This window comes from Ochotona princeps, chromosome 26 (assembly GCF_030435755.1).
Source record: "Ochotona princeps isolate mOchPri1 chromosome 26, mOchPri1.hap1, whole genome shotgun sequence".
NCBI lineage: Eukaryota > Metazoa > Chordata > Mammalia > Lagomorpha > Ochotonidae > Ochotona > Ochotona princeps.
Genome location: NC_080857.1, coordinates 22,199,072 through 22,225,895, shown reverse-complemented (window position 1 = coordinate 22,225,895; position 26,824 = coordinate 22,199,072). Strand labels below are relative to the sequence as shown.

Here is a 26,824-nt window from a genome sequence, read left to right as displayed (position 1 = left end):
CTTTGTTTGTCATAATCCTTCTTAACATCTTCTAGGATGTTACCCGGATTTTATAAAGTTCTTCACATGGTACTTTTTCCTGAACTTCGAGGTTACTTTTAGAGTCTTCAGTCGGACACTTAAGGAACTATCCCTTAATGTGAATTAGCTTAATTAGATACTTTCTTGGGTTATGATTTAGGGCCCCACATTGGAAGAAACTGGAAGTCATATTGTGAGTGGGGCCAAAGTGGAAGCATGGAGGCCTGGTGGAGGGGCTTGGGACACTTTGAAGATCATGCGAGGCACAGGTGGTTGCAGGGGCATTGTCTAATGGGAGGGAAGAACCGTGGGCAAGCTCCTCCTTCTTGTTTTTACTTGGGCCTCAGAGTCCACCCTTGAGGACTTAGAGGAAGTTTGAATGATTTGTGCGGAAGTGGACAAGAAGAATAATGGTTTGGTTATGAACTATGAAGCTTTCTGAAACTCATGTGAGATAGGGGGATGTTTCGAGCCAGAAAACCGGGTCTTGCTTGATTTGAACGTGCACTTTGTTGGAGCTGTTAAGCTTTAGTAGATAGAGGTAAGCTGCATGTTCCTAGAAAACTAAACCTGATCCTCAGGGGAAAGAGACTCAGCTGACATTTGAATGACAGGAACTCTGACCTTATTTGTGGAAAGCCCTAGGGAAGGTCATTTCTTTGGTGCTGTAACTAATTTGCTTTTTTCCCTCTCATGAATTCTATAGAAAAGGTATCAATCTCAAGTGAGGGCCTAAAATTTTTGTTGACCTCTGAGGAATCAGGCAACTGTCTAAAAGGCACCCCCAGCTTCTCCTTAGCTGTTGTTGACCATGGCGTGTGGGAGGGTGGGCGTGTTGTTGCTGAGCCATCTGGTCAGCTCGGGAAGCCTGAACAGGGAACTTTCAGCACAAATCCTGCCTAGCCCTCCTATAGTCAGCCTTCTCCCTTCTTTCCCGACGACTCATCCAAATCATCTTGTCCTTACTAAGTCCACTTTCTCATTTTGAATTCTTGGTAGAGTCAAGATGTTTTGTGTTCTGACTCTGATGAAACTGCTTTTGGTGACGTCATTTGAAACTGTGTTTGATGACCTCCTAGTGGTCAGATCCCACGGGGTGTTTTTAGCTTTCATTTTACTGGAACTTCTCCTGTATCCCACTCCTCCTTGCATCCTCCTTGACCTTTTCTTTCCCTCCTTTGACGTCTGATTTCTTCATGTCTTGGTGCATCTTTCGCGGGCTCTCCTTCCTCTGTGTGTACACTGAGTGTTCCCGCTGGGGCTCTGTCCTGATCCCTTCTCACCCAGTTTCCTGTCTCTGTCATCTGCTCTGCATGCTTCCAGCCGTCACCCTGAGGACAAGTAACTACAGGGCGTGTCCTAAGGTCAGAGTGCTCTCTGGGACTCTATATTCGATTGCAGTTTGTTAGACTTTTGTATTGAACGTCTTTCAGGCGCCTTGAACTCAACGTATCCAAAAGCAAGCTGAATTAAGCTTGCATTCCCCACCTTGGTCAGCTGTGTCCTTTTTCTCCTGCCCTAGCTTATAACTGCCCAGCAAGGCCAGAAGCCATGGCATCAGCCTTTGCTGTTTTGTCTCTCCTGGGATGACAACATTTGCGATGTCATGAACAATGAATGAATGAAGACTTTTTTAAGATTCTTATGTTGTTTTTATTTGAAAAAGAAAAGATTTACAGAGAGAGAGAGAGAGAGAGAGAGAGAGAGAGAGAGAGAAAGAGATCTTTCATCCCCTGGTACACTCCCCAAATGCCTGCAATGGCCAAAGCTGAACTGATCTGAAGCCAGGAGCCAGGAGCTTCTTCTAAATCTCCCACATGGTTGTAGGGACCGAAGGCCATGAGCCATTTTCTGCTGTTTTCCCAGGCCACAAGTAAGGAGTTGGGTCACAGTGGAACAGCTGGGGTATGAACTGGTGCCCATCTGGGATGCCAGCAGTGTAAGCAGGGAATTAACTTGCTATACTACTATGCTGGCCCCATCGATGAAAACATTTGTTTTATCTGGATTGAATTACAGTCCAGTAGTTTGGCTTCAATAAAATGAAATCCTCTTGTCTTGGGGAAGGGCATTTGATTTTTGGCCCTTATATCAAGAAAATGACCCTTTTTTCTAAACAAAAATAATTTATGAAGGATTAGTGTTAGCTAATTTTGCCACAAGATGCCAGACAGGATAAGACAGGTCTTTTATTTGGGCGGGGGAGATAGCTGTGGAGCAGAGAGAGAGAGAGAGTGGGAGCAGAGAGAGAAAGACAGAAAGACAGAGAAGAACAGAGTAGAGGATGAAGAGAAGAGAAAGAGCAGAGGCATCTTTATAGAGGTGGGTATGGGGAATGTGGGGTCAGGGATTGGCAGGTGCGGCTGGAGGTGGACACCAGGGATAAATGCCTCAGGGCATTGATGGAGCAGGGCCCTTAGGTTTGAATGAAGGTCTCTAAGCTTACTTAAGCAAGTGGGCCTTAAGGGGACCAAGACCTAGGGGATTTACGGTAGTGTTGGGTAAGCAGGTATTCAAGGGGACTGAGAACTAGGGAATGAAGGTAGTTCTGGGTAAGCAGGCATTCTAGCTGGCTGTTGAGTCCAGGATGATGGAATCAATCTTGGGGGGTCACTGTTTGAGTTACTCCTTACAATTAGTCATTATTATAAATGGGTGGATCCACCACTGTCCTGTCTGGAGGCTGCAGTAGACATTGCTATGAGAATTTATACAACTCAGAATAAGGTAGGTAAAACCAGGTTGTTCTGGCTCAGGGAGGCATTGTCCCTCCAGTTCCTGGGAGTAGAGGCAGGGCATTCCCCTAGTGCTGTAGCTTTACATCGATTTCCTAGTCACAACCTGAGGTTTTAATATAAAGATTGAGGATGGGGGAGGCGTTTGTCACAGCAGTTAAGATGCTGCTTGGTATTCACATCCCATATTGGTATGACTGGGTTCCAGTCTGGGTGGTTCCTAATTCCAGCTTCCTCATCGTGGGAGGCAGAAGGTGATGGCTTAAGAAGCTAAGTCCTTGCCACTTACACAGGGGATCCTCACTGAGCTTCTGGTGCTTGGCTTCAGCCTGGCCCAGCCTGGTTGTTGCAGACATTTAGGGGAGTAAACCAGCAGAAACCAGCCATACTCTTTCTCTCCTTTCCAAATAAAAATAAATAAAAATTAAGAAAAAGTGGCTGCAGATACATGTATAATTGCTAATGCTTTACCAGTTTTTTCTTTCTTCTTTTGTGGTTCAGCCTCCTATAATAAACAAAAAGGAGAAATTGGTTTCAAAAGTCTTAGATTATGGAGCTAAAATAGCTCTTCAAGTAGAGATTGCCTAACCCAAACCTGCATTTTCAGATGATGGTGACGGTAATCATAGATGCTGATGGCTATTTTAGTTGCTACTAGTTTTGATGACTAAGTGCTTTGCATTTCTTCATATCATATAATACAGATTAAACATCCCTACTCTGAAATAAAAAAAGACTTCCAAATTTGAAACTTTCGAGTTTGATGCCACAAATGAAACATTCCTTGCTGTGAAACTTGTCTCGTGTACAAATCTATTAAAAATATGTAAAATTAGTTTCAGGCTATGTGTCTACAGTACGTATGAAACATAAATTAATTTCTTGTGTACTTGGGCCCCAACCCTAAGTATGGATATGCAACTATTCCAAAATTGGAATTCTGGAATGCTTCTGGTCTGCGTCACATCAGATGTGGGAGATCAGTCTACACTTATCAGCAGTCCTATGAGACAGGGAGTTAAGAGGGCCATTTTATAGATGTGGAAACTGAGGCCCAGAAAGGCACACAATGTAAGACCATGTTGGAGCAACTGTCATGCAGAGTTGAAGTATCTTGCTTGCTGCAGGTCATCTTTCTTAGGTTAACTGAAGAGTCCTAAAGTCCTTTTATAAGTGTTTATGATTTTTAATAATGCTGGTTTGCTTCTGTACTCTGCTTGCTAATAGAATAAGGCTTAACCTAAGTGCAAACATTTTAAGAGTAGCCGCCATGTTATATTTAAGTTTCTGTTTCCCGGAAATGAAGCAAGTAGTTATAAGAATGAGGAAGTCGTTATTTGTGGTTTTGAAATGGGCCGTTAGAGTAAAGCTAGCCAATAGGAAAAAAGTTCAAGTTGTTTGTGTAAGTTTGTGATATGTGGTATTTGGCCTATAAAAATCCTGAAGAAATGCTGTTCGGAGCAGCAGCAGCCACCAGGAGTACTGGGGTGCTGCTGTCCATTCGCGAATGAAATAAACCTTTTGCTGTTGCATCCTTCGGTTGGTGTGTGCTGGTTCACCAAGCGACCTCACGTCCCGTTCAGAAGGCCAGTGCGAGGGATTGAGCCTCGTCTAGGGGTCTTAACATTTGGGGGCTCGTCCGGGATCACGTGACCGTCCTCAGTGACCAGCAAGACCGCGAAGGGAGGTAAGATCAGCCGGCTCTTTTTTTGTCTTTTGTTAGTGTTATTGTCTAGTTTCATTTTTGAGTCGTGAAGAATTCCTGCATACTGGAGGACGCTCCAGTGACCTGTATCTGAAACTGGAGGATGCTCCAGTGACCTGGGGACGGGACCACGATCAGGTGGTCTTCGTCCCGAACCTGGGGGTAGGCTCAGAGCGCCCCACCTGGATTCTGTATCGGGCCCTTAGGAGATCTTGTCTGGCGCGCAGTCTGTTGTTTCTGTCAGTCTGTGTTTTTGTGTTAAGTCTGTGGTGTTTGTATTTTATTGTGATGGGTCAAAGTCAGTCTACCCCCCTAAATCTTACCTTACAGAATTGGAATGAAGTTAATGATCGCGAACATAATTTGTCTTTAGAGGTGCGCAAGAAGATGTGGAGGATTCTGTGTTCCGTTGAGTGGCCAACCTTTGGTGTGGGATGGCCCTCGGGCGGCACATTTCACCCTGATGTTATTTTACACGTTAAGACTATCATCAAGACTCCAGGGCGGCAGGGGCATCCTGATCAACTCCCATATATCCTCGTCTGGGAAAACTTGGTCCAGGACCCCCCTCCTTGGGTTCAGCGCGGAAGTTGAGGGGAGGCAGGAGAAGGTCAAAACCCGCTCCCCACCGCGCCGCCCCTGTTATCGCCTCAGACCACTCTCTGCCCCGTGGAAGTACAGAAACCGAAACCAGTCTTGCCTGCTGATGAGCAAAATGCCCTTATGCTCTCTAATTCACCTACAGGTCTGCCGCCACCATATCCCGAAGGACGGGAAACTGGAAGGGCCCGGGCACCACAAAATGACGAAGTTCAGTCCCCCGATACCACAGGAATTGAGCCCGAGGGTTCCCCTGAAATCTGATCCCCAATTCCCACCAGGTTAAGACTTGTCGGGGCCAGGCGGCACCTACTGGGGAAAGCCAGGAACGGTGGTCCTCACAACTTTTTCCCCTCTGGGAGGTTGAAGGTGGGATGCAGTATTGGCCGTTTTCTGCCTCTGATCTGTATAATTGGAAAACTCATAATCCTTCCTTCTCACAAGATCCTCAAGCATTAACAGGTTTGATTGAGTCTATTTTAATGACCCATCAGCCGACATGGGATGACTGCCAACAACTACTGCGAACCCTCCTAACTACGGAGGAATTCCAACGGGTGCTGATGGAAGCAAGGAAAAATGTCAGAGGAGCGGATGGACAAATAACTCAGCTCCCAAATGAGATCGATGAGACCTTCCCTTTAAATCAACCAGATTGGGACTATAATCGCCGCGAAGGTAGGGAGCGTCTTCGTCTTTATCGCCAGACTCTAGTGGCAGGTCTCAGGGCCGCCGGACGGCGTCCCATGAATTTGGCTAAGGTAAGAGCAATACAGCAGGGAAGTGAGGAAAGTCCTGCAGGGTTTCTAGAAAGGTTATTGGAGGCTTATCGAATGTACACTCCTTTTGATCCAGCCAGTGAAGAAAGACAGGGTGAAGTTATCATGGCTTTTATTGAACAGTCAGCTCCTGATATTAGGAATAAGTTGCAGAGATTAGAAGGGCTTCAGAATTACAGTTTACAAGATTTAGTGAAAGAAGCGGATAAGATTTATAATAAGAGGGAAACCTTAGAAGAAAGGAGAAGAAAGGTTAAGAAAGGAGAGAGAGGAAAGAGAAGAGAGGCTGAGACAGCAAGAGGAAGACAAAGAAGAAAAACGAGAAAGGCGGAGACATAAAGAATTAAGTCGCATTTTGGCCACTGTAGTACATACCAATAACCAGACTAGACCCCGAAATGTAGGGAGACAGTATAGGAACCGAGGAGGTGAGGAGAGAGCCCGGCTAGGGAAAGACCAGTGTGCATGTTGCAAAGAGACTGGCCACTGGGCCAGAGAATGCCCCAACAAGCCAGAGCACCGGAAGAAGCCAGTTCACGTTCTGTCTCTGGACTAGGGCATTCGGGGCCAGGAGCCTCCCCCTGAGCCCAGGGTAACTTTGTCAGTGGGAGGCAAACCTACCACGTTTCTGGTGGATACAGGGGCCCAGCACTCTGTTCTAACGGAGGCAAATGGGCCCATGAGTAAAAAGACTTCCTGGGTACAGGGGGCCACAGGAGGGCGAATGTATCATTGGACAACTGACCAGCAGGTTGATTTGGCTAATGGAACTGTTACACATTCGTTCCTCCATGTTCCGGACTGCCCTTACCCTCTACTAGGAAGAGATCTCCTTACCAAATTGGGGATGCAGATAAATTTTGAACAACGGAAAGTTTCCGTAACCGGAGCAAGCGGACAGCCTTTGTGCATTATGACTCTTAAGCTTGGTGATGAATACAGAATGTTTGAAAAAGACAGTGCAATCCCAGGAGAGGAAGGATCGGATATGACTGAATGGATGGCGGAGTTTCCAGAGACTTGGGCAGAGACTGGGGGAATGGGATTGGCTATACAGCAGCCCCCTGTGTTGGTTCAGCTAACATTGCCCAGGGCATCAAAAAGGAAACCATCCTGTTGCGATAGGAAATAGAAAAGCAGATGAAGCAGCCAGGGCAGTGGCCACCGGAGCCGCCACCGCCCTGACTCTAGAGACAAAAGTGGAAAAGAACCAAGAAACCCAGGATTTTATTCGAATTTGGGGAAACCTCTTCCAGTACACTGAAAATGATGTGGTATGCGCTAAGGAAGCAAAAGGAATTTGGGACAATGAAAAACGAGTCTGGAAAGTAGGGGATAATATCATACTCCCTCGCAAATTAGCCATCGAAATTGTACAGCATCTACATCGGCTCACTCACTTGAGTAGACGCAAGATGCAGGTTCTGCTGTCGGATGACAAGTGCCCGTTCATGGTGCCCTATTTGCAATCACTAACCCAGAATGTTGTAGATGAATGTAAAGCTTGTGCTCAAGTGAATGCCGAAAAGTTAAAACTCCCACTGGGAAACCGAAATAGGGGACATCGGCCTGGAGTACAGTGGGAGGTGGACTTTACTGAGGTAAAACCGGGAGTGTGTGGGTACAAATACCTCCTAGTGTTTAGATACTTTTTCAGGGTGGACAGAAGCCTTTGCTACTAAAAATGAAACTGCAAATGTTGTAGTGAAGAAACTTCTGGAGGAGATCTTCCCGTGGTATGGACTGCCATTAGTAATAGGGTCAGATAACGGGCCAGTCTTCATCTCCCAGGTAAGTCAGGGTGTGGCCAAAGTATTGGGGATAAATTGAAAGTTACATTGTGCCTATCGGCCCCAGAGCTCAGGACAGGTAGAAAGAATGAATAGGACCCTAAAGGAGACCTTGACTAAATTAGCTTTAGAGACTGGCGGCAAAGACTGGGTACGACTCCTCCCCATGGCTCTTTTCCGAGTAAGGAATACGCCCACGGCACATGGGCTGACTCCCTTTGAAATCCTGTATGGAAGCCCACCGCCAGCTTCTTCCTTTTGTGATATTGATCCCTTTTTGTCCATTAATCCACCTTCTCTCCAGGCTCATCGGCAAGCTCTCCGGGCCGTGAGAGAATTCATCTGGAAACCTTTGGCAGAAGCCTATCGAGAAGGACAAGCCACACCGAGCCCTCATCCCTTCAAAGAAGGGGATGAAGTGTTTGTTCGCAGACATCAGACAAGAACTTTAGAACCTCGGTGGAAAGGACCTTACACCGTACTTCTCACCACCCCCACCGCCTTAAAGGTAGACGGCATCTCTGCCTGGATTCATGCATCACATGTGAAGAAAGCACCATCCCGAGATTCATCCTCTGGTGCGGAACCACCACCTGAGACCTGGAAAGTACAACGCTCCCCAAATCCCCTCAAGCTAAGATTTTTGAAAGTTTAAAGTTAGGCTGTCAAGTTTGTATATCAGAGATGCTTCTTAGATGGATAAGGTTGATTATAGTATTGATGTACTGCCTTCAGGTTGACGGGGGTAGTCCACATACCCCCTATAAAATAACCTGGACAATAAGTAATTTGGAGACAGGAGCGGTTGCTAATTCCACCACCATAATAGGGCCTATATCCACCTCTTTCCCGACCTTGTATTTTGATTTGTGTGATTTAGTCGGGGATATGTGGGAACCCTCTGAACAGGAGCCTTTTCCAGGTTACGGGTGTGGGTACCCAGGAGGAAGAAGATTGACACGAACGTTGGACCTCTATGTGTGCCCAGGAAGCGGAAGAACACGGGAACAAATACGCCGATGCGGTGGACCCGAGACGGGGTACTGTAAAGCTTGGGGGTGTGAAACTACAGGAGATGCATATTGGAGGCCCACATGAACTTGGGATTTGATTAAGGTAGAAAAACAGTCGCTACCCTCCCCATATACAGGGATGGGCCCATGGGTCTGTAGCATTAATAATGGCCCGTGGCAGGATTGCGGGCCTTGTTACAATTCTAACCGAAAGGAGAAGGTCAGGACGGGTAGTACACCAGGAAGTCGATGTAATCCCCTCAAGCTCGATTTTACTGATGCCGGAAAATCAGCAGACTGGACCAATTCAAAAGTCTGGGGGGTCCTACTATATCGGACAGGATGGGACCCCATAGTCCTTTTCTCTGTCAGTCGACGTGTGGAGTCGGCCTCCTCTAATCCAGTGGGACCAAATCCGGTGCTGCTGGACCAAAAAAAGGCCTGCCCAACCGCAGGATCCCCCTCAGAGCCCAGTCGTCTATGCTAATCGTCACCATGTTGCCCAAAAGCATCACTCAAGCCCCCAATAATTTAAACCGTAGGCGGCAGGGTACGGGAGACGGAATTCTCGGCCTGGTAAAGGGGGCTTATATGGCCCTAAATTATTCCCAGCCAAATAGGGCCCAAGACTGTTGGTTGTGCTTGAGTCCAACCCCTCCCTACTATGAAGGCGTGGCCTACATAGGTAATTTCACAAACATGACCACTATATCATCTATGACTCTCACACAGCATGAGTTAACCTTGACTGAGGTGACCGGGCGGGGCTGTGCATAGGAAATGTACCAGCAGATTTAGACCTTTGCAATATGACGATGAATGTAAGCACAGGAGATTATTATCTAGTACCTTCAAATGGGAGCTATTGGGCCTGTAGTACAGGGTTAACTCCATATATCTCGGCATCTGTATTGAATGTGAGCAGAGATTATTGTGTAATGGTCCAATTATGGCCCCGAATGATGATCCGCACGTCTGAAACTGTTTTCCATTATTTTGAGGGAGAAGTTCGAGAAAAGAGAGAGCCCATATCCCTCACTTTGGCCGTAATATTGGGGGTAGGTGGAATAGCAGCTGGAATAGGCACAGGGGCCTCGGCTCTAGCACAGGTGAATGAATATCGGGATCTCCACAGGGCCATGGATGAGGCTATAAAAGCCCTAGAATACTCAGTCAGAGAATTGAAAGAATCCTTAACTTCGCTATCAGAGGTAGTGTTGCAAAACCGGAGAGGCCTGGACCTATTGTTCATGAAAGAAGGAGGACTCTGTGCTGCCCTTAAAGAAGAGTGTTGCTTTTATGTCGATAAAACTGGAGTGGTCACTCACACGCTAGATAAGCTAAAAGAAAGACTGGAAAAGCGCCAAAAATATTATGAGTCACAACAAGGGTGGTATGAACGACTTTTCAGAAACTCTCCTTGGCTCACAACCTTAGTATCTTCCTTAATGGGCCCAGTTTTGATCTTTATTATAGCCTTGACTGTAGGACCCTACATTTTAAATCGCATTTTCCAGTTCATCCATGAGCGGGTATCAGTAGTCCAAGCCTTGGTTTTAACTAGTCAATATCAACCTTTGTCTACCAGTGTGTCTGAAGTTTGAAGATTCAAAGGATGCAGAAGAGAAAGGGGGGAATGAAGAGTCCTAAAGTCCTTTCATAAGTGTTTATGATTTTTAATAATGCTGGTTTGCTTCTGTACTCTGCTTGCTAATAGAATAAGGCTTAACCTAAGTGCAAACATTTTAAGAGTAGCCGCCATGTTATATTTAAGTTTCTGTTTCCCGGAAATGAAGCAAGTAGTTATAAGAATGAGGAAGTCGTTATTTGTGGTTTTGAAATGGGCTGTTAGAGTAAAGCTAGCCAATAGGAAAAAAGTTCAAGTTGTTTGTGTAAGTTTGTGATATGTGGTATTTGGCCTATAAAAATCCTGAAGAAATGCTGTTCGGAGCAGCAGCAGCCACCAGGAGTACTGGGGTGCTGCTGTCCATTCGCGAATGAAATAAACCTTTTGCTGTTGCATCCTTCGGTTGGTGTGTGCTGGTTCACCGAGCGACCTCACGTCCCGTTCAGAAGGCCAGTGCGAGGGATTGAGCCTCGTCTAGGGGTCTTAACATAACCAATCTGTTAACCTTGAACATGTATTTTGACCTGAGGGCTCATTCTTTATGGCCATTTTTTTTGTCTTTTTTTGTTCTTTATTCCTTTTAATTTCAGTGAAATTGAATGAAATAGAGGGAAGAGTGGTTTGGGCTTGGGGTTTTGGGTGAATTTTTAAAGTTTATTTTTAAATAGGCAGCCTTCCCAGACCAGGAATGTAGCGGGCGGCCTGAGAACCAGGAAGTGACACAGACCTGTTTATCCCAGCCCACTTGGGGGCCTTTGTAAAGGATCTGCAGGCATGGTAAAAAGTAAACAGAGAACCACATCAGCCACTTCTTTGGGGTTTGCTATTTTTGACCTAGAGGAGGTGTTCTCTGCACAGCTGTTTTGAAAGCCAAAAATCCAGCTCCTGAATGTTCCCTAGTGCAAAGAGGCAGCAGCTGCCCCTCCAGGCTGGGCAGGTGTCATCCCTCCCCACCATGCTTTTGGTGAATTGTTGGTGAATTGTTCTTTCTTTTCTTTCTCTTTGTCAATAGCACTATGCATGCAAAACACTGTGCTGAGGCTCTCACCGGACCTGTGCCTGAGTGCAAGGTGCAGCCCAAAGCTTTCTGTTGCACTTCTGCCATTTGAAACCTTTGTTCTGAGCTTTGGACCTCCAGTAATCTCAAAGTTGTTGCTTTTTTTTTTTTTTTCCAAAGAAGTCTTCTCTTGGACCCTAGAAACAATTTGAGAGTGTTTGGTAGACAAACACACTAATTCCTCCCAGTAGGTTGTGAATTCCTTGGGTAAGAGCTGTGTCCCACTTCATGTCTGTGATCACCCAAGCATTGCACAGAAGACAGAAGGCAAATATTTGCTGACCTGTGGTAGAGGCAGTGGACACAGAACCCAAAAAGTCAGGTAGAGCACATCAACTTCCCAAGTTTTATTTGTCCAGTGGGTACTCAGGCATCTCCCACTCAGCTCTGATGGGAACCAAGCAGGGGGTTATAATGACACACAAGACTCAGTTACTTCCACTTCTGTCAAGCACCTGTTTGCCTTGCACATTGCCAAAACGAGACGGTTTCTACCCTTTCTCCTCCCGTTTTATATCTGCTGCTACTTTGCCATTTTGTTCTGCACAGATGATGTCTTCTGGGTTAATGTTTTCCCCCTCCTTCAACAAGCTTGGAGGCACAGAGAGAAGCAGAGTTGGGGATTAAAATGGGCGTATTACCTGTGCTGAGCACAACCTACAAAATTGTTAAGCAGGGCCCAGTGCAATGACTCAATGGCTAAATCCTCACCTTATAGGTGCTGGCATCCCATATGGGTGCCACTTCTAGTCCTGCCTGCTCCACTTCCCATCCAGTTCCCTAGTTGTGGCCTGGGAAAGCAGTCCAGGACAGCCCAAAACCTTGTAACCCTGCACCCATGTAGGAGACCTGGAAAAGGCTGCAGGCTCCTGGCTTTGGATTGGTGCAGCTCTGGCTGTTGCGGCTACTTGGGGAATGAATCAATGGATGGAGGATCTTTCTCTGTCTCTCCTCCTCTCTGTATATCTGACTTTCCAATGGAAATAAAATGAATCTTTAAAATAAATAAATCTTTTCCAAAAAATTGTTAGGTAGGTAAGGGAGGATGTGCTTGGTGGTCCTGTACAGTCCCGCAGTGATGCTGTGGTTTAGCGAACCTCCTATTCCTACAGAGCCAAGTGAGAAGATTTTTTTCTCAGAAGAGATGGAAGCCTTTAAAAAAAGGTTTATTTATTTGAAAGGCAGATTTAGAGAGAGAGAAATCTTCTATCCATTGGTTCACCCCCCAGATGACCACAGCCGCCAGGATAGGCCAGGCTGAAGCCAGAAGCTCTGTCTGATCTCCCACATAGGTGTCAGGGACCCAAGTAGTTAGGTCATCTTTCCTTGCTTTCTTGGGCCATTACAGACAGCTGTTGAAGAGTGGCCAGGACACAAACGCACCCATACGGGATGTCCACTTCACAGTGAGTGACTTAGCCCACTGTGTCACAGCACCAACCCCAGGGGAGCATTTTTGAGTGGGGGAAGCAGTGGGAGGAACGATTTGTGGGCCCCATAGATTTGATTATTTCTACAGTAGGGGTGATGCGGGCTATTTCATGAGGTCATTAATGAGCACGGGTATGCAGATGAGACTACATCAAGTTCATGGAAAGTGGAATTCAATTTTATTTTGGTACAAAAACATTTTAAAATTCAGATGCAGAGCAAACCGGCATGATGGCTCAGTAGCTAAATCCTTGCCTTGCACGTGTCAAATTTCATATGGGTGTCAGTTCATTTCCCAGCTGCCCCACTTCCCATGAAGCTCCCTGCTTGTGACCTGGGAAAGCAGTCAAGGATGGCCCAAAGCCTTGGGATCCTGCACCCACGTGTGGAAGGCCTGGAAGAAGTTCCTGGCTCTTGGCTCCGGGGTTTGGATCAGCTCAGCTATGGCTGTTGTGGCCACTTGAGGAGTGAACCAGTGAATGGACGATCTTTTTCTCTGTCTTTCCTTCTATCTGTAAATCTGCCTTTCCAATAAAAGTAAATTTAAAAAAAAATCAGGCACATGAAAAGTCTTTAAAAAGATATATTATGAAAAAATGCACAATTTCAAAGTGTACCCCAAAATAATTATTAATTCGATTTTCCATGACCTTTTTGAATACCTTTGTTTATATATGTGTGCGTGTACACAGGCTTTAAACAGTATTATTACCTTAGTTACAAATAGTTATTTAATTTGCAGGTGGGCAATACTAATAAAGTGACTTTAACAATAGTTTAGTGGGAAAGAAGCTGTGAGGTTCCTTGGTTTAATCTGTTGGCTGCTATTCTGTGTAAACTGAGTTTTCGTTTGAGTCAGAGAGAGCTGTTTGGGAGTCTTGTGGGGTCAGCCACAGGCTGCCAGCACAGGACTTAAGCTCACGTGGGTGTCTGTTGGCTGGGAGACAGCCCTGAGCTCTCACACCATCTCCTTTCCAGCCCACGGCAGCCCAGTGAGGCAGCCATGTCTGTCCAGGTCACAGACATGTACTGAGGCGGATGCACCCCGGGGCGCCTTGTGAATGATATTCAAGTCCAGAGGTTTACAGGCTTACAGGTTCTCAGCCTCCCTGAGAGAGACTGAGTTCTGGAGTGTTTCTTTTGACTGATGAGGAAACAGACACAAGAAGCAAGTGTTTGTCCTGGGCAGAACATCGATCATCGGCAAGGCTGCAACCAGCACATTGGTTTCCTGCCTTCAGGTCAGGATTCATGGCAGCCCGGTTCCCCACAGTCAGGCGCTCTGCCTGGTTTGGCCTCTCTGCCTCCTTTCTCTGCCATCTTCTGCCTTTCTTGTTTATGCGTCTTTTCTCTTTGTCCCCAGTGCCGACTGCTCTGCCATGGGATGCTTGTGTGTGTGGAGGCTGGGATTTTTTTTTTTTTTTTACTAGACGTTTGTTATTTTTGGAAAGCACTTTAGGAACACTGTGTACGGATGGGCCCTGCAAATGTGCTGATGGATTGATTAAGCTCTAAATGGAAAAGTGGACTCTCCTGGATTTGCTGCAATGCAGTTAGAGGCTCAGAAACTGGCCTTGGAAGATGTAAGGGAGTGGGAGGAGGCTGCTCATGCCGAACAATGCCCGACAGATTTACCGTTTGTTCCTGCCAGCCAGAGCTTTTGTTGACTTACATCTGCAGAGGAAAGACTTCTGGGCCCCTCCTATCCCCCAAGAAGATAATCCAGATCCTTAGAACTGAAAGGACCTTTGGAATCACTCTGGTCTGCCTGGCACCAGGGAGACTGGCTGGCCTGCTCGAGGCCAGACCCCTGCTTGTCTGCTCCCTGGCACTGCCTCCTGCCCTCAAGACCCTGCTCTGGTTATGCTGCTTTTGGGTTCTAGAAGAGAGATGCTGGAGACTTCAGAGAGAAAGCTTATGGATGGGCATGGGCGTATCTGCTGGTATTCTTGCTGTTTGAAATTTGAGGATGAATTGGGAGGTTGCCCAAGGGTGTGTGGTAAATGACGGTGGGGTAGCTAGACGTGGGCTCTTCCAGCGGTTCACAGACACCTCTGGCCCCCTGTGGTGGCTTAGTTGCGGAGTGGCAAGCAGAAGGTAGCTTTTGTGATTTGGAGGAGAAATTGTAACAGGAATTTAGGGTTGGTGCCATTTGAATTAGGAGCTCTGTGTGAAAAGGAAACACAGTAACATTCTGGCAAGAATCTTCAAGTCCAGTAGAGGAATGCGTGGCTTTTGAGGCACTCAAGTGTTAGCCAACAAAGGAAATAAAAGGAGGAGGGAAAGGAGCCGTGGTTCACAGGAGGGAAAAGCAAAAGTCATCCATAAGTAATTTAAGTTACATTTTGTTGGGATGGGAAGTAGGTGTTTAGCTAGCCTGCTGTAGCCTCACCATTTCTGGGGGAGTGGAAGTAGGAGAGCGAAGATGGTTTAGGGGAGAAAGGAGGAGGTAAGGAAGGGCTTGGGGAACCATGGCCCTGTTGGCCACTTCTCTCACCACACACCCTATTGGGGAACTTTGGACTTCAGATTATCACTGTACTTAACTGTGTTCTTGCTTCTGGAACAGTCTTTGTCCTCTCTAAATCACAGATCAGCACTTGGGCTGGTGGAGATAGCTGGTTAAAGGGATACAATGTTCTGGCTACTTGCCACCACTCCCACCTTTCCAGATTAGCCTGAGTCAAAAATAGGATTTATGTTTGTTTATTCTTCCCAGCTCCCCCTTCTTGACTAATGGACAGATGAGCCATACTTTAGGAAATAATTTTGTCCCAGAAATTACCTGTAAATGAGACTGACCTCACCCACTCAGTACCTGAAAGCCACACAGGACTGGCTGGCCCCTCCTTCTTCCATGAAGGGGAGCTCAGTGGCATGTGGCCCTGCACCTCCAGCAGGACTGTGGCATTCTCACAGGGAGAGGGCCCTGGCTACCAAGGGAGCACTCAGGGCCAGCCCTATCTGCTGCAGCTGCCTTCGTCCCAGGCCTGGAGCCAGCTACGAAGGTGACTCCAGGGCACACGGGCCAACCTGGCAGCACGTGTGGCAACAGTAAGAGAGCAGATCATGTGAACTTGGTGTCTGTGTGGCCTGTTCTTCACTCCGGAAGCCCGCTGTGCTGTCCCTGCGTCTCAGGTAGTCCCACCCCCCCAAATCCCACCCCTGCCGCTGTCTTGGCTTCTAAGTAGAAGCTCTTTCTGGTTTCCTTGCCTTTTGTCCCCTTCATGCCTAACCAGAGCCTAGTGAAATAGTTAAAGCCAGCAGTAGCCCACTTCACAAATGAGGAAGCAGAGAACGAAATGAGCTAATGTGGCTCCCTCAAGGTCAGAGCCATGGATCAAGGGCAGTGTCTCTTCCTCCTTGGAGGGTTTCCTGGACGCTGTCACATTCAGCAAGGCAAAGCCACCCAGCCTGTGATGTTTTGGGTTCGCAGAGGCGGGAAGACTAAGTGGGCCTTGCCCTTGGGGGCTGCCCGTCTAATTCATGGGGCCTTCTCCCACTTGCTGTTGGGCGGCAACACCAGTTCTCAAGAAGGAAATCGGGCGGAGGCTGGCTTTCCATGACCCCTCCGGACCCCGAGTTTTGGAAGAGGTACTGGCTGCTAGAGGAAGAGATGGACACACTCATGGAAGTGCAGAGACGTGAAGTCAGGCTACAGACCCACTGTGCCCTGATGGCCAGCTGAGCCACTCCCAGGCCCTCTTCTCTGTGCTCACTTCTCAGTTCAGATACCATGTTCCTTCTGAGCTTTGGAAATGGGGCTTTGTTCTAGGTTCCTTTTCGGTGATTTTTTTTTTTTTTAATTAAAGGAAGTGATCACTATAAAACTGAAAAAGACAAAATATAATACTGAAAAAAAATAAAGTGCCATGGATCTCCCACCAGTATATATACCCATCTTTTTGAACAAAGGTTTTTTTTTTTTTTAAGATTTATTTATTTTTACTTGAAAGATTTACAGAGAGAAGGATCTTTCATCTGTCTACTGGTTCATTCCTCAAGTGGCTACAACAGCTGGAGCTGAGCTGATCCAAAGCCAGGAGCCAGGGGTTTCTTCTGAGTCTTCCACACGGGTACAGGGCTGCAATGCTTTGAGCCATCCTCGACTGCTTTCCCAGATCACAAGCAGTGAGCTGGATGGGAAGTGGGGCCTCCAGAATTAGAAGCAGTGCCCATATGGGATCCTGGCACATGCAAGGCACTGAACAAAGTTTTAACCTTGATATTTCTTTAGGGATAATGAAAACCTGATGTTCATTGGTTATGAAATGTTTTTCTCTAAACTTTGTCTGCAATACAAGAGCAGGTTTATTTTTTAAGAATTATTTATTTAGAAGGCACAGTTACAGAGGGAGGAGGAGGAGGGAGAGGTCTCCCATCACTGCTTTATTCTCCCAGTGGCCTCAATGACCTTGGCTGGGCAGTCTGAAGACAGGAACCCGGACCTCCATCCTACCTGGTCTCCCGTGTGGATGATAAGGGTACAAGTACTCGGACCATCTTCTGCTGCCTTCTCAGGCGCATTAGCAGGGAGTTTGATTGGATATGAAAGAACCAGGACTATAGTTGGTGCTGATATAGGATGCTGGTGTTCCAAGTGATAGCTTAACCTTCTTGCCTATAAGCTGTCACACCACCCCTCCCCCCCCCATTAAAAAAGTTTTGCATGCTAAGCAGGTCATTGATGGTGATTAGAGCCACAAAGTGACCTTTTATGTACAGCAGAACAGGGCCTCCTGTTCTAGGGGGGATTTAGGGGTTCTTTTTCTTCCTGTTCTGGAGCAGTAACTGCTGGCCCAGCCTTGGATGTAAGCAGTCTTTGACTACCCTCTATTTCTTTCTTGCAAAGCCTCCATTTCTGTTATCTCAAACATTCTGCACTCAGTCTTACACGCTTGGTGGTGGGGTTGACCCCTTAAGTCTGTTGGCTGCTGAATCAGTAAGGGAGTGGCCACCTGTTTCTTTTAAGAAACAAATAAACAAACAAACAAAACAAAACAAAACACAGAAGAACCAGGAACTCATACCTAGTGCCTCTTCCCTTCCCAGTTCCTTCCTGGTTCTTCCCCCACACTGTTCGTGAGTATGGCAAACATTGGCTGCCTGCCTGTGAGGTGACAGGCCCTGTCCTGGCTGTTGACAATTCCAAGTTGAGTAATCCACAGTCCTTGCCTTCAAGGAACTGTCTCAGCATCATGAGGTGTGTGTAAATAAATAAGCATAATAGTCTGCTAAAGGTACAGCCATGGCCTGGTAAGAAGGGGTCAGCTCCACTGGGGTGGGCATGGTGGGAGGTATCAGGCAGAATTTCTTCTGGAGGTGACCTGCGTGCTGAGTCCTCACGTGACTCTTGCTGGTCAAGGGAGCCCTTCAAATCTGGAAGTTTATTTTAATGTGGATGTATTTGTTAAGAGAGGAGACAAACGATTATGTACATGAAAGGCTCTGCGATATTATTTTATATTTTGTCTGTCTGAATAGATAATATGTTTATCAGGCACAGTACTCAAGGGGCTTAGAGGAAATATATGCAGTGAAAAGTATTCTCTTTCATTAGCCACTCAATTTCCCTTCTTGAAGGCAGTCTTAGTTACTGGGATTTCACACAGGGCATGTGTATGCCTGCTCTAAAAAGACAAGCATACATTCAAGTGGATTTCTTCCTGGGGCTCTGTTAGCACATAGAAGACTACCTTGTTCTTTTGAAACCACTGAGTATTTAGTTCTATGGAGTTTATGGTAACTTATTTAACAAGTCCCTTTTAATAAACACTAGGCTTTGTCAGTATAAACAATGCAGTGGGGAACAGGCATTTGGCTCAGTGCTTAAGATGTCTACATCCCATGGTGAGTTCCTGAGTTGGAATGGTAGCTCCACCTCTGACTCCAGCTTCCTGCTAATGTGCACCCTGGGAGGCAGCAGGCGATCACTGGAGTGGTCTGGTCTCTGCCACGCACAAGGGAGACTTGGATTGAGTTCTGGGCTCTTGTGTTCAACGCAGCCTAAACCTAGCTGTTTCGTTGCCTAGATGGCTGCAACAGCCATGGGGGCATTGCAGGGGGTGAGGAGGAACCAGGCCAGAGAAAAGAGCCAGAGCCTTCTTTGAGGTCTCCTGAGTGGGTCCAGGGGTCTAAGCATTTAGGCCATCTTTAAAAAAAAAAAATCTATTTATTTATTTAAAAGGCAGGGTTAGAGAGGGGAGTCTTCTATCCACTCATTTATTCTTCAGATAACCTTAATAGCTATCCAGGCCAAAGCCAGGAGCCTAGAACTCCGTCCAGGTCTCCCATGTAGGTGGCAGGTGCCACCTAATGCTGCTTTCAGAGGTACATTATTCAGGAGCTGGATTGAAAGTAAAACAACTGGGACTTAAAACAGACGCCGGTGTCTCAGGCAGTGGCTTTCCACCCTGTACCGCAATGGTTGCCTCACACTTGCAATTTCTGAGAACAGATTGATTTTATTAAGTAGAATGGATGGGTTAGAGAGTATGCCCCCCCCCTTTGACAGATATTATCAAGTTACAATCCAAAGAATCCTACATTGATTGTAAAATAGGAAATCTAAGGTCCTTGCCGCTAGACCACCACAGCTCTCTCCTTGCTGCCAAACCTCTAAAAGTCCCTGCTTGGATGGTTTTGCTGTTTATCTGTTTATGGTCCTTGTAAGCATCACATGGTGTTCAGGGTAAAGTTTAAACTCTTGAGCTCAGCTTTTACCAGGAGTACTGTGCTCCTGTAGTACTCTGACCTGTTTGTGCTGAGTACTTCCTTCTTTGTCTGTCAGTTGAGCCTCACCTCCTTTGAGTCTTCCCGACTTCTATTGCATGGACACCTAAACACCTGCCTGTGCAGCCTCATACACTCACTGCTGAAGTATTTGTTGTACACATGCTCTGATGTCACACCTGTGGATGTCATTTGTGATGAGCTTGTTGCCTTGAGGGACTGCTGCCTGCCTGGTACAATTCCCTGTCGTTGCTGTGTCTGAGCTCCCTGCACCACAGGGCCCATGGCTACCCCTGTCAGTCATCAACTGTGGCGACATACCATTTAATCTCTTTGGGCCCTGGCTTTAGTGTCTGTCAAATATAAAGGTAGAACTGGATGAGCTCCAAGGTCCCTGTGGCTCAAGCCTTATTAATGATTACAACAGCAGTGATAGTGTTCATTAAGGACTTACATAAGACCAGACCCTGTGCCAGGCACTTTGAGCCTAATCCTGGCATCAGCCTTTTGAAGGCAGTATGGCTACTGTCTCCATTTTACGGGTAAGGAAACTGTGATGGACAAGTTATGTACTTGTGTATAATAGAGGAAGCAGATTCAAGTTCAGGCACTCTGACTCTGCCTTTCTTGGGCACAGAAATGCACCCCCATCACACATGTCTGCTGTTTTGTTGGGGACAGTCACCGACTCCCCTCCCAGAACTGTCCCTGTTCCACATCATTAACGGTTCAGGGCAGAGTCTGGGTAAGAGCTGGAGACCGAAAGCTGATTGAGGACCAGAGGCTGGTGGTATCCTGGAAACCTTGGCTAATGCTTATCGAAGATTCCCAAAACGGCTCTTCCCTTGGACCAAGACAGCTCAGGTTGCCGTGTGCTGTGCCCTTTATAGCCAGGGAACATAGGCCTGAGCCAAGGCTTTGGACGTGGTTTATGACTAGGCTGGGAGGAGCCTCTGAGTTCCAGTGCTGTAATCGCAGACTGCCTTATCTATACCTACAAAGCCCTACAGCTGGAGAAGTCAGCCTATGCAGAAGTGCAGAGGCAGTCTAATCTTATTGCTTGGAAAACTTGTCAAAAATTAGAACAAATAAAATGAATTCACAGAAGTCTAATAGGCAGGCATCATGTTATCCTCCAGTGGCCTCCCTAAAGACATGCAGAAGGTAATCCTGGAAGTCTTGACCTCTGGTTTAGATGAACTTTTAAGATACTGGTTCCCACCCTTCTGAAGTCTGTCTGAACTAGAGTGAGTGGTGAGGGCTAATGACAACCACAGCCAGGTTTCTACCCTCCCTCATTGTCAAGGACAGCCACAGAATGTGGTCTCTCCAGTCACAGGTGTGTCAGGCCAGCCTTGATTAATTAGTCCATTTTGGAGATTCACGACCCGGGTGTCAGATCCTCCCAGGCTCATCCAGCCCTTGGCGGCTCAGCAGGCCAGCGGGCTTGGCTCCTGCGGCTGCATTCCTTCCCTAGGCGGTGCGTTTCTCCCTTGAAGACACGTGTTCTCTCTTTTTTCATTTTGGTTAGTTGGACTTGTTCTGAGTCCAAGTAGCAAAGGCAGAACTCCGTGTCAGTAGCTGCCTTTCTGTCCGGAACCCCTACGATCGACGGTGGCACTGAGCTGGTGGCCTGTCAGAGCTGTGCTGTGCTGATGGATGTCCAGGTGACACCAAGCTCTGCTCTTGGCCCCACTGCAAGGATCTGGTTTCCGAACGCTGGTGGCAGCTTGCTGCAGGCCTTGGCTTTTCCCCAGGGAGAAATTGAAAAGCCATTCTGTGCTTGTCTGTCTGGGCTGGCAGCAGGGATTCTTCCAACTTTTTATTTGATCATGGCTTCCTTACCCAAGTGTTTGCTTTTTACTGGCTTATGACTGAAGTTTTCACCTTACTTAAGTTCTTATTTCTTATTTATTTATTTATTTATTTATTTATTTATTTATTTATTTATTTATTTATTTTTGTTGTTGTTGTTCTAGGTGAATCTACCCTCCAGCTGACATAAGGATTCTCACTTCTGGATTTTACTTTTTTTTTTTTCTTAAAAAAAAAAACTTGGACGGATAAAAGATGTGCCATGGCAGGATAGCACCAAAGAGCAGCTCAGCGTTGGCCTTGGCCTCGGTCAGACATGGAGTCTTCCTTCTGCTCGTGATCCTGAGTAGCCTGCTTGGAGACGGGCTTGCTTCCGGTAAGCCCTGGCCTGCCTCCCGCCCGTGGAAGGGAACAGAGTTTACAATGGTTCCTCCTTGAGTTTACACTCAAGATTCTAAGGCTTTTCTGTGGAAGAGGATGAGCTGGGAGGGGCTGGCTCGAGCTGGGGCTAGAAAGGCTGCAGTGAGCCTGTTTGAGTTTATTCAGTTCTTGTTACCTTCAGCAGTGTTCTGAAGACTTAGGAGACCTGGCACCCCTTGAAGGAAGAATGTATTTGAGTGTGTGCAGCAGACCTGTGGGTGACGTAACAGAGCCGGCGTTTGTCAGTACAAGCCCTGTTATCATTGAGCTCACCAGCACCCTTCCCAATTGTGTTACAAGGATGTGTGGAGTAGTTTCCATAGATGGCGCATGCTTGAGAAAGAGTGAGGGAGGGAGGAGGAGAGAAAGAGAGAGACTCATTGATTGGCCTTCCATCCACTTGTTTGCTCCCTAGGTAACTGAAAAGGCCAGAGCAGGGCTGCTCCAAAGCCAGGAGTCAGGAGTTTCTTCCTAGCCTCCTGTTTGGGTTCAGGAGCCCAAGGACTTGAGAGCAGGAGAAACAATGAGAAGGATCTTCTGTCTGCTGGTTTACGTATGCTCCAAGTGGCCACAACAGCTGAAGCTGAGCTGATCTGAAGCCAGGAGCCAAGGGCCTCTTGCAGGTCTCCCATTCTGATGCAGAGTCCCAAGGCTTTGAACAATCCTTTACTGCTTTTCCCAGGCTACAAACGGAGCTGGATGGGATGTGGAGTAGTGGGGACACAAATTGTCACCCATATGGGATCCCAGCAGTTGCAAGGCAAGGATTTAGCCACTGAACCAGTTTGCTGGGCGCAATTACTGAATTTTAAAAATTATTCTTTAATAGAGAGAGACATAGAATAGACTCCTATTTGCTGGTTCTCTCCCTAGATGGCCGCAAAGGCCTGGGTTGTAACCAGAGCTAGAAGCCAAATCTAAGGTATTCGGACCTTAAATTACCTGGTACTTTGTACAAGAAAGTCACACTTTCCGCCACCCCCAGAATCAGTGGCCCCAGGAGGTATATGGCTGACTAGAATGCCTGTCTGAGCAGGACCCCCAGAGCCAGGTGGGCCTTTGGAGGCTGGGAACTTGTCCAGGATTTTGGCACTAGTGGTAGGACCAGAGCCTGACCCGTACCTGGGGTCCTGCTGGTCTGTCTCTTCCAAGGCTTCTCATGGAAGTCACCCAGGGGTGTTACACAGTGGTGTTAGTGGCAGAATGTTTCCAGGCCTCCTGCTTGTTAGTATCATTAAGCCCACCCCTACCCCCACCCTACTTTTTGTTAGTTCCCTCTCCTCCTATTTCCTGTGTCATTGCCATTTTCCATCTACCCACACCTTCCCAGCTTTTCAGACCCAAGGTCTGAAATCAATTATCAGGGTTCCAGACTGGCTGCATAAAGGGATTATTATTCTCCAATATGGAAAAATGTGTCTGTTTGTAGTGTGGGCTAGGACCAGGGTGGGAAAGTTGGCTCCCTGGTTTTCCTTCCCTTCCCCCATCTTCAAAGAATCGTCCCTCCCTGGCTATTCCAACCCCCAAATCTTGTATGTATTGGCAGGCAGGGGAAGGAGTTTCACCATCACTTAGATCCAGTGCACCAAGTTGTTGCCAATGTTTCAGCTTCCCAGCTTTCCTCCTTCTAGCAGCTTCTGAGGGAGCCTGCCTCTTGGCCTGAAACCCAGAGTACACCTGTATGACTGTGCCTACCTGCCATGAGCAGTATGCCAATCTGGGTGGCCAAGAAACCAAAACTCTGAGATGCCCTGAAGCCAGGGGAAGGCAAGTCAGACCAGGAAAAGGCCTTTCTTCCCCTTTTGTATTTCCTTCCTGTGGCTGCTACTCAGAGCCATTTGAAATTGGGGTGTTTGTGAAATACACAGCTTTGTTTCTCAGTGGGCTCCAGTGGCCCTGTCATACACATTGGCAGAGTAGGCATCCCGGGGACAGTTCGCCTGCAGAGTGTCTGGTCGTAAATACTGCTGCCACCGTCTAGTGTTGACCGTAAAGTCAGGTTTGGTGAAGGAGAATCTTATAAGAAGTGCTTGAGAATGGTGTGTGGGGCTGCATACTGTTTGTCGTGTCTGTAGCTAGTAGCAAAGGTCTCAGAGAGGCATTGACCATACGTCCTGCTTTCCTTTGGTCATTCCTTTCAAAAGGGAGAATTAAGGAACAGTTGCTTTGTTAGGAGTGGTGAAATTGCATCTTCTTCTTCGCAATCACACCATGCAGGGAGAAGACCAAAGTGAAAAGTCCAGAGCTGCCCTCTAGCCTTTCTCGGATTAAAGGACTTGGGGTCCCAGCTGTGTGGCACGGGCTCCCAGGTCACATGGCATTGTGATGTTGGCAGACTTACTGTGTGGCCTTCAGTGAATCACTTGACCCCTGTGTGTCCTGTAAAGCAGAAATGACAATACCTCACAGTGGTTGGAATGGTGTTGGTGTGGACTAATAAATAACAATCGGAGGGCATGTGGCATGTAAAACGTGCCGTGTAATTCCCAAATAATGCCAACAGCAGAACTGGTGGGTGACCCACTGTTGAGTCACATTGTGCAGGAGACTTCACAAAGACGACACGTTTTGCTGTCGTGAGAACATAGACCTGAAGGTGCGGAGTCATGTGCAGGTCGCAGGGAAGTTGTCTGACCTGACCCACGGGGAGGTTGTTGACTTCAGGAGTCTCCCCAGGCAAGCGCACAACTTCTGAGAGAGCTCAGCGTTGGCCTGGCCTGCTGACTCATCCAGACAGCCTTTGGCCTACCTTCTCCCCCTTTTCCTGAGCACACTGTGTGGACAGACTCAGTATTTTCCTCTATTCTGATTTTTGCCCTCCCCTGAGAGTGTTACTATGACACATCCGGGGGTGTTGAGCAGCACAGTTGCCCAGGGCCATTTGAATAGCAACCGAAGCAGCCATCTTCATTTCTGCAGCACCGGGAGAAGGCCAGGCTGTCTGTTTTTGGCGCAGATGGAAGATGTTGAGAGCCATTTTCTCTGGGAGATGACGTGGCTTTGGCCCTCAGCCTTGCCGTGGCAGGAAGAGCCTGGCAGGCTGTGCTGGCTGACCTCACCATCTCAAAAGGGACCTGACGTTGGAGGTAATGCACCCCACACCGAGAGGAGAGGACAGAAAGGGAAGCATATCATTTGCATGTCTGATGACTGTCGCTTGGAGAGCTGTCAGATGCCCTGTGGGTTAGGTGGTCCTGTAACCAATTCATAAAGAGAAACTGCGTCAGAGATTAGGTCAATAAACTACTCCGAAGCAGGTGATCGTGAGTGTAGCTTGCTGGGATTTGTCCCCAGTCCATCTGCTTGTGGCTCATGGTCTTGGCTGGGGTCAGGGCAGACTTCCCTTAGATTCATTTCTCAATGTTTCCTGATGCAAATGCCGAGTGCAGCCTTCAGGTTATTCAGCTGGAGGGAGAAAGGAACTTCCTGTGTCCTCTCCCCATGGTTTTATAGACAGGATGTGAGACGCCTGGGTTGCCTTACTTTTCTCTGTGGTGCTTTCTGTTTTCATCCACAGTAGCCCTTGGTTGTTTGAGTCCAGTTTAGGCACAGGGTTTGCCAAAGCACTGCTGTTCTTAGAAAGGAACAATAGGAGCCCGTAGCAAATTGTTTGCTAAATCAGGATGTAGTTCCCAAAACATCCGCAGAGGATCTTCCTGTCAGCTGCAAACCCTGCTGACAGAAGTGATGTAATGGCTCCATGGTATAATTACCTGTGACTATAAAAAGACTTGGGGATTGTGGTAGGAGCCTGGATGGGTCATTATAGGACTTGTTAAACTCTGGTGTCTTGAAAAGACATTGAGAAATTACTCTCTGCACAGTGATTGTTGTGCCGTGTGTAGAACATGACAAACACAGGGTGCTCCCTAGGAAGGGCAGCCCAGAGCTCCCCCAGCTGCTGCCCGACTGCGTCTTGACTGGGTGAAGACCGCACTGTGAGCAGCGGTGCCCCGCTCCCCTGACCTACGGTGGTTAGCTTCGAGGTTATTCTTATTATTTTTTTAAATTTTATTTTTATTGCAAAGTCAGATGTACATAGAGGAGGAGAAACAGACAGGAAGATCTTTCATCCATTGATTCACTCCCCAAGTGGCCACAACAGCCAGAGCTGAGCCAATCAAAAGCCAGGAGCCAGGGGCCTGCTCTAAGTCTCCTACATGGGTGCAAGGTTCCAAGGCTTTGAGCCGTCCTCGACTGCTTTCCCAGGCCACAGGCAGGGAGCTGGATGGGAAGCAGAGCAGCCAGGATTAGAACCAGTGCCCATATGGGATCACAGCATGTGCAAGGTGAGGACTGTAGCTGCTAGGCTACCATGCCGGGCCCTCGAGGATGGTCTTGCCTGTCTAGTGTTTTCTGCGAAGGGAGTCACAGGGTGCTAATAAAAAAGCTAAGTCTAGCACTTGGAGAATTTAATGATTCTAGGTAGGTTTAAGAGGGAACTTTATATTTATGACATCTTTCCAGTGGAGACTCCTGCCCTTTGGGAGCCTGAGCCTGTGGACGTGGCTTGTGCTGATGTGGCTGGCTGGTAGCAATGTGGCCAGGTCAGCAGTGACCTTGGCCTGCTTCATGTTTAGCGTTGGGGCCCAGAGGGGCAGCAGTGTTTAGAGACACTCTTTCTGTGGTGTGTTGTGAATAAAGAGTATATTAGCTGCTGATTTCTCCCCAGGCCTGTTTATCAGCCATATTTTCAGCCACTGTTAACACATGGAAATCTGAATTCACTCAAGAGGAGGGTAGGGTTACAACTTTCTATTTCCTTTAAAAGATTTAAAGATTTATTTGTTTGAAGCACAGTGACAGGAAAGGAAGGTGTAGGGGAGTGTCAGCAGAGAGCAAGCGAGAGAAGGATCCAAGGAGATACACACTTAGACATAGAGCTTTCACACCCTGAATGTCATAGCAGGTGTGGGCCAGACCAGAGTTGGGAACCAGGAACCCCATCTGGCTTTCCCACACCGGTGGCAAGGACCCGAGTACTTGAGCCATTATCTACTCGCTTCCCAGATACATTAGCAGAACACTAGATTCAAAGTGGAATAAATGGACTTTGAACTGGCAGTCCAATGTGGGATGCCAGTGTTGCAAGTAGCAGC

General features: G+C 47.3%; 1 protein-coding gene across 2 annotated transcripts in view; it reads left to right on the top strand.

Moving 5' to 3' along the window:
• Window positions 1-26,824, top strand: part of SUSD6 (sushi domain containing 6) — a 94,872-nt gene that overhangs the window by 31,954 nt on the left and 36,094 nt on the right. The window contains exons 1-2 of one of the 2 annotated variants that reach the window (XM_058655167.1): window positions 21,134-21,157; window positions 21,470-21,681. In XM_058655167.1, the coding sequence (XP_058511150.1) occupies window positions 21,561-21,681 (121 nt within the window). In that variant the 5' untranslated portion in view covers window positions 21,134-21,157; window positions 21,470-21,560. Of the gene's footprint in view, window positions 1-21,133; window positions 21,158-21,469; window positions 21,682-26,824 lie in introns of those variants that run through there. The other variant, XM_004584442.2, reaches the window with a different exon arrangement.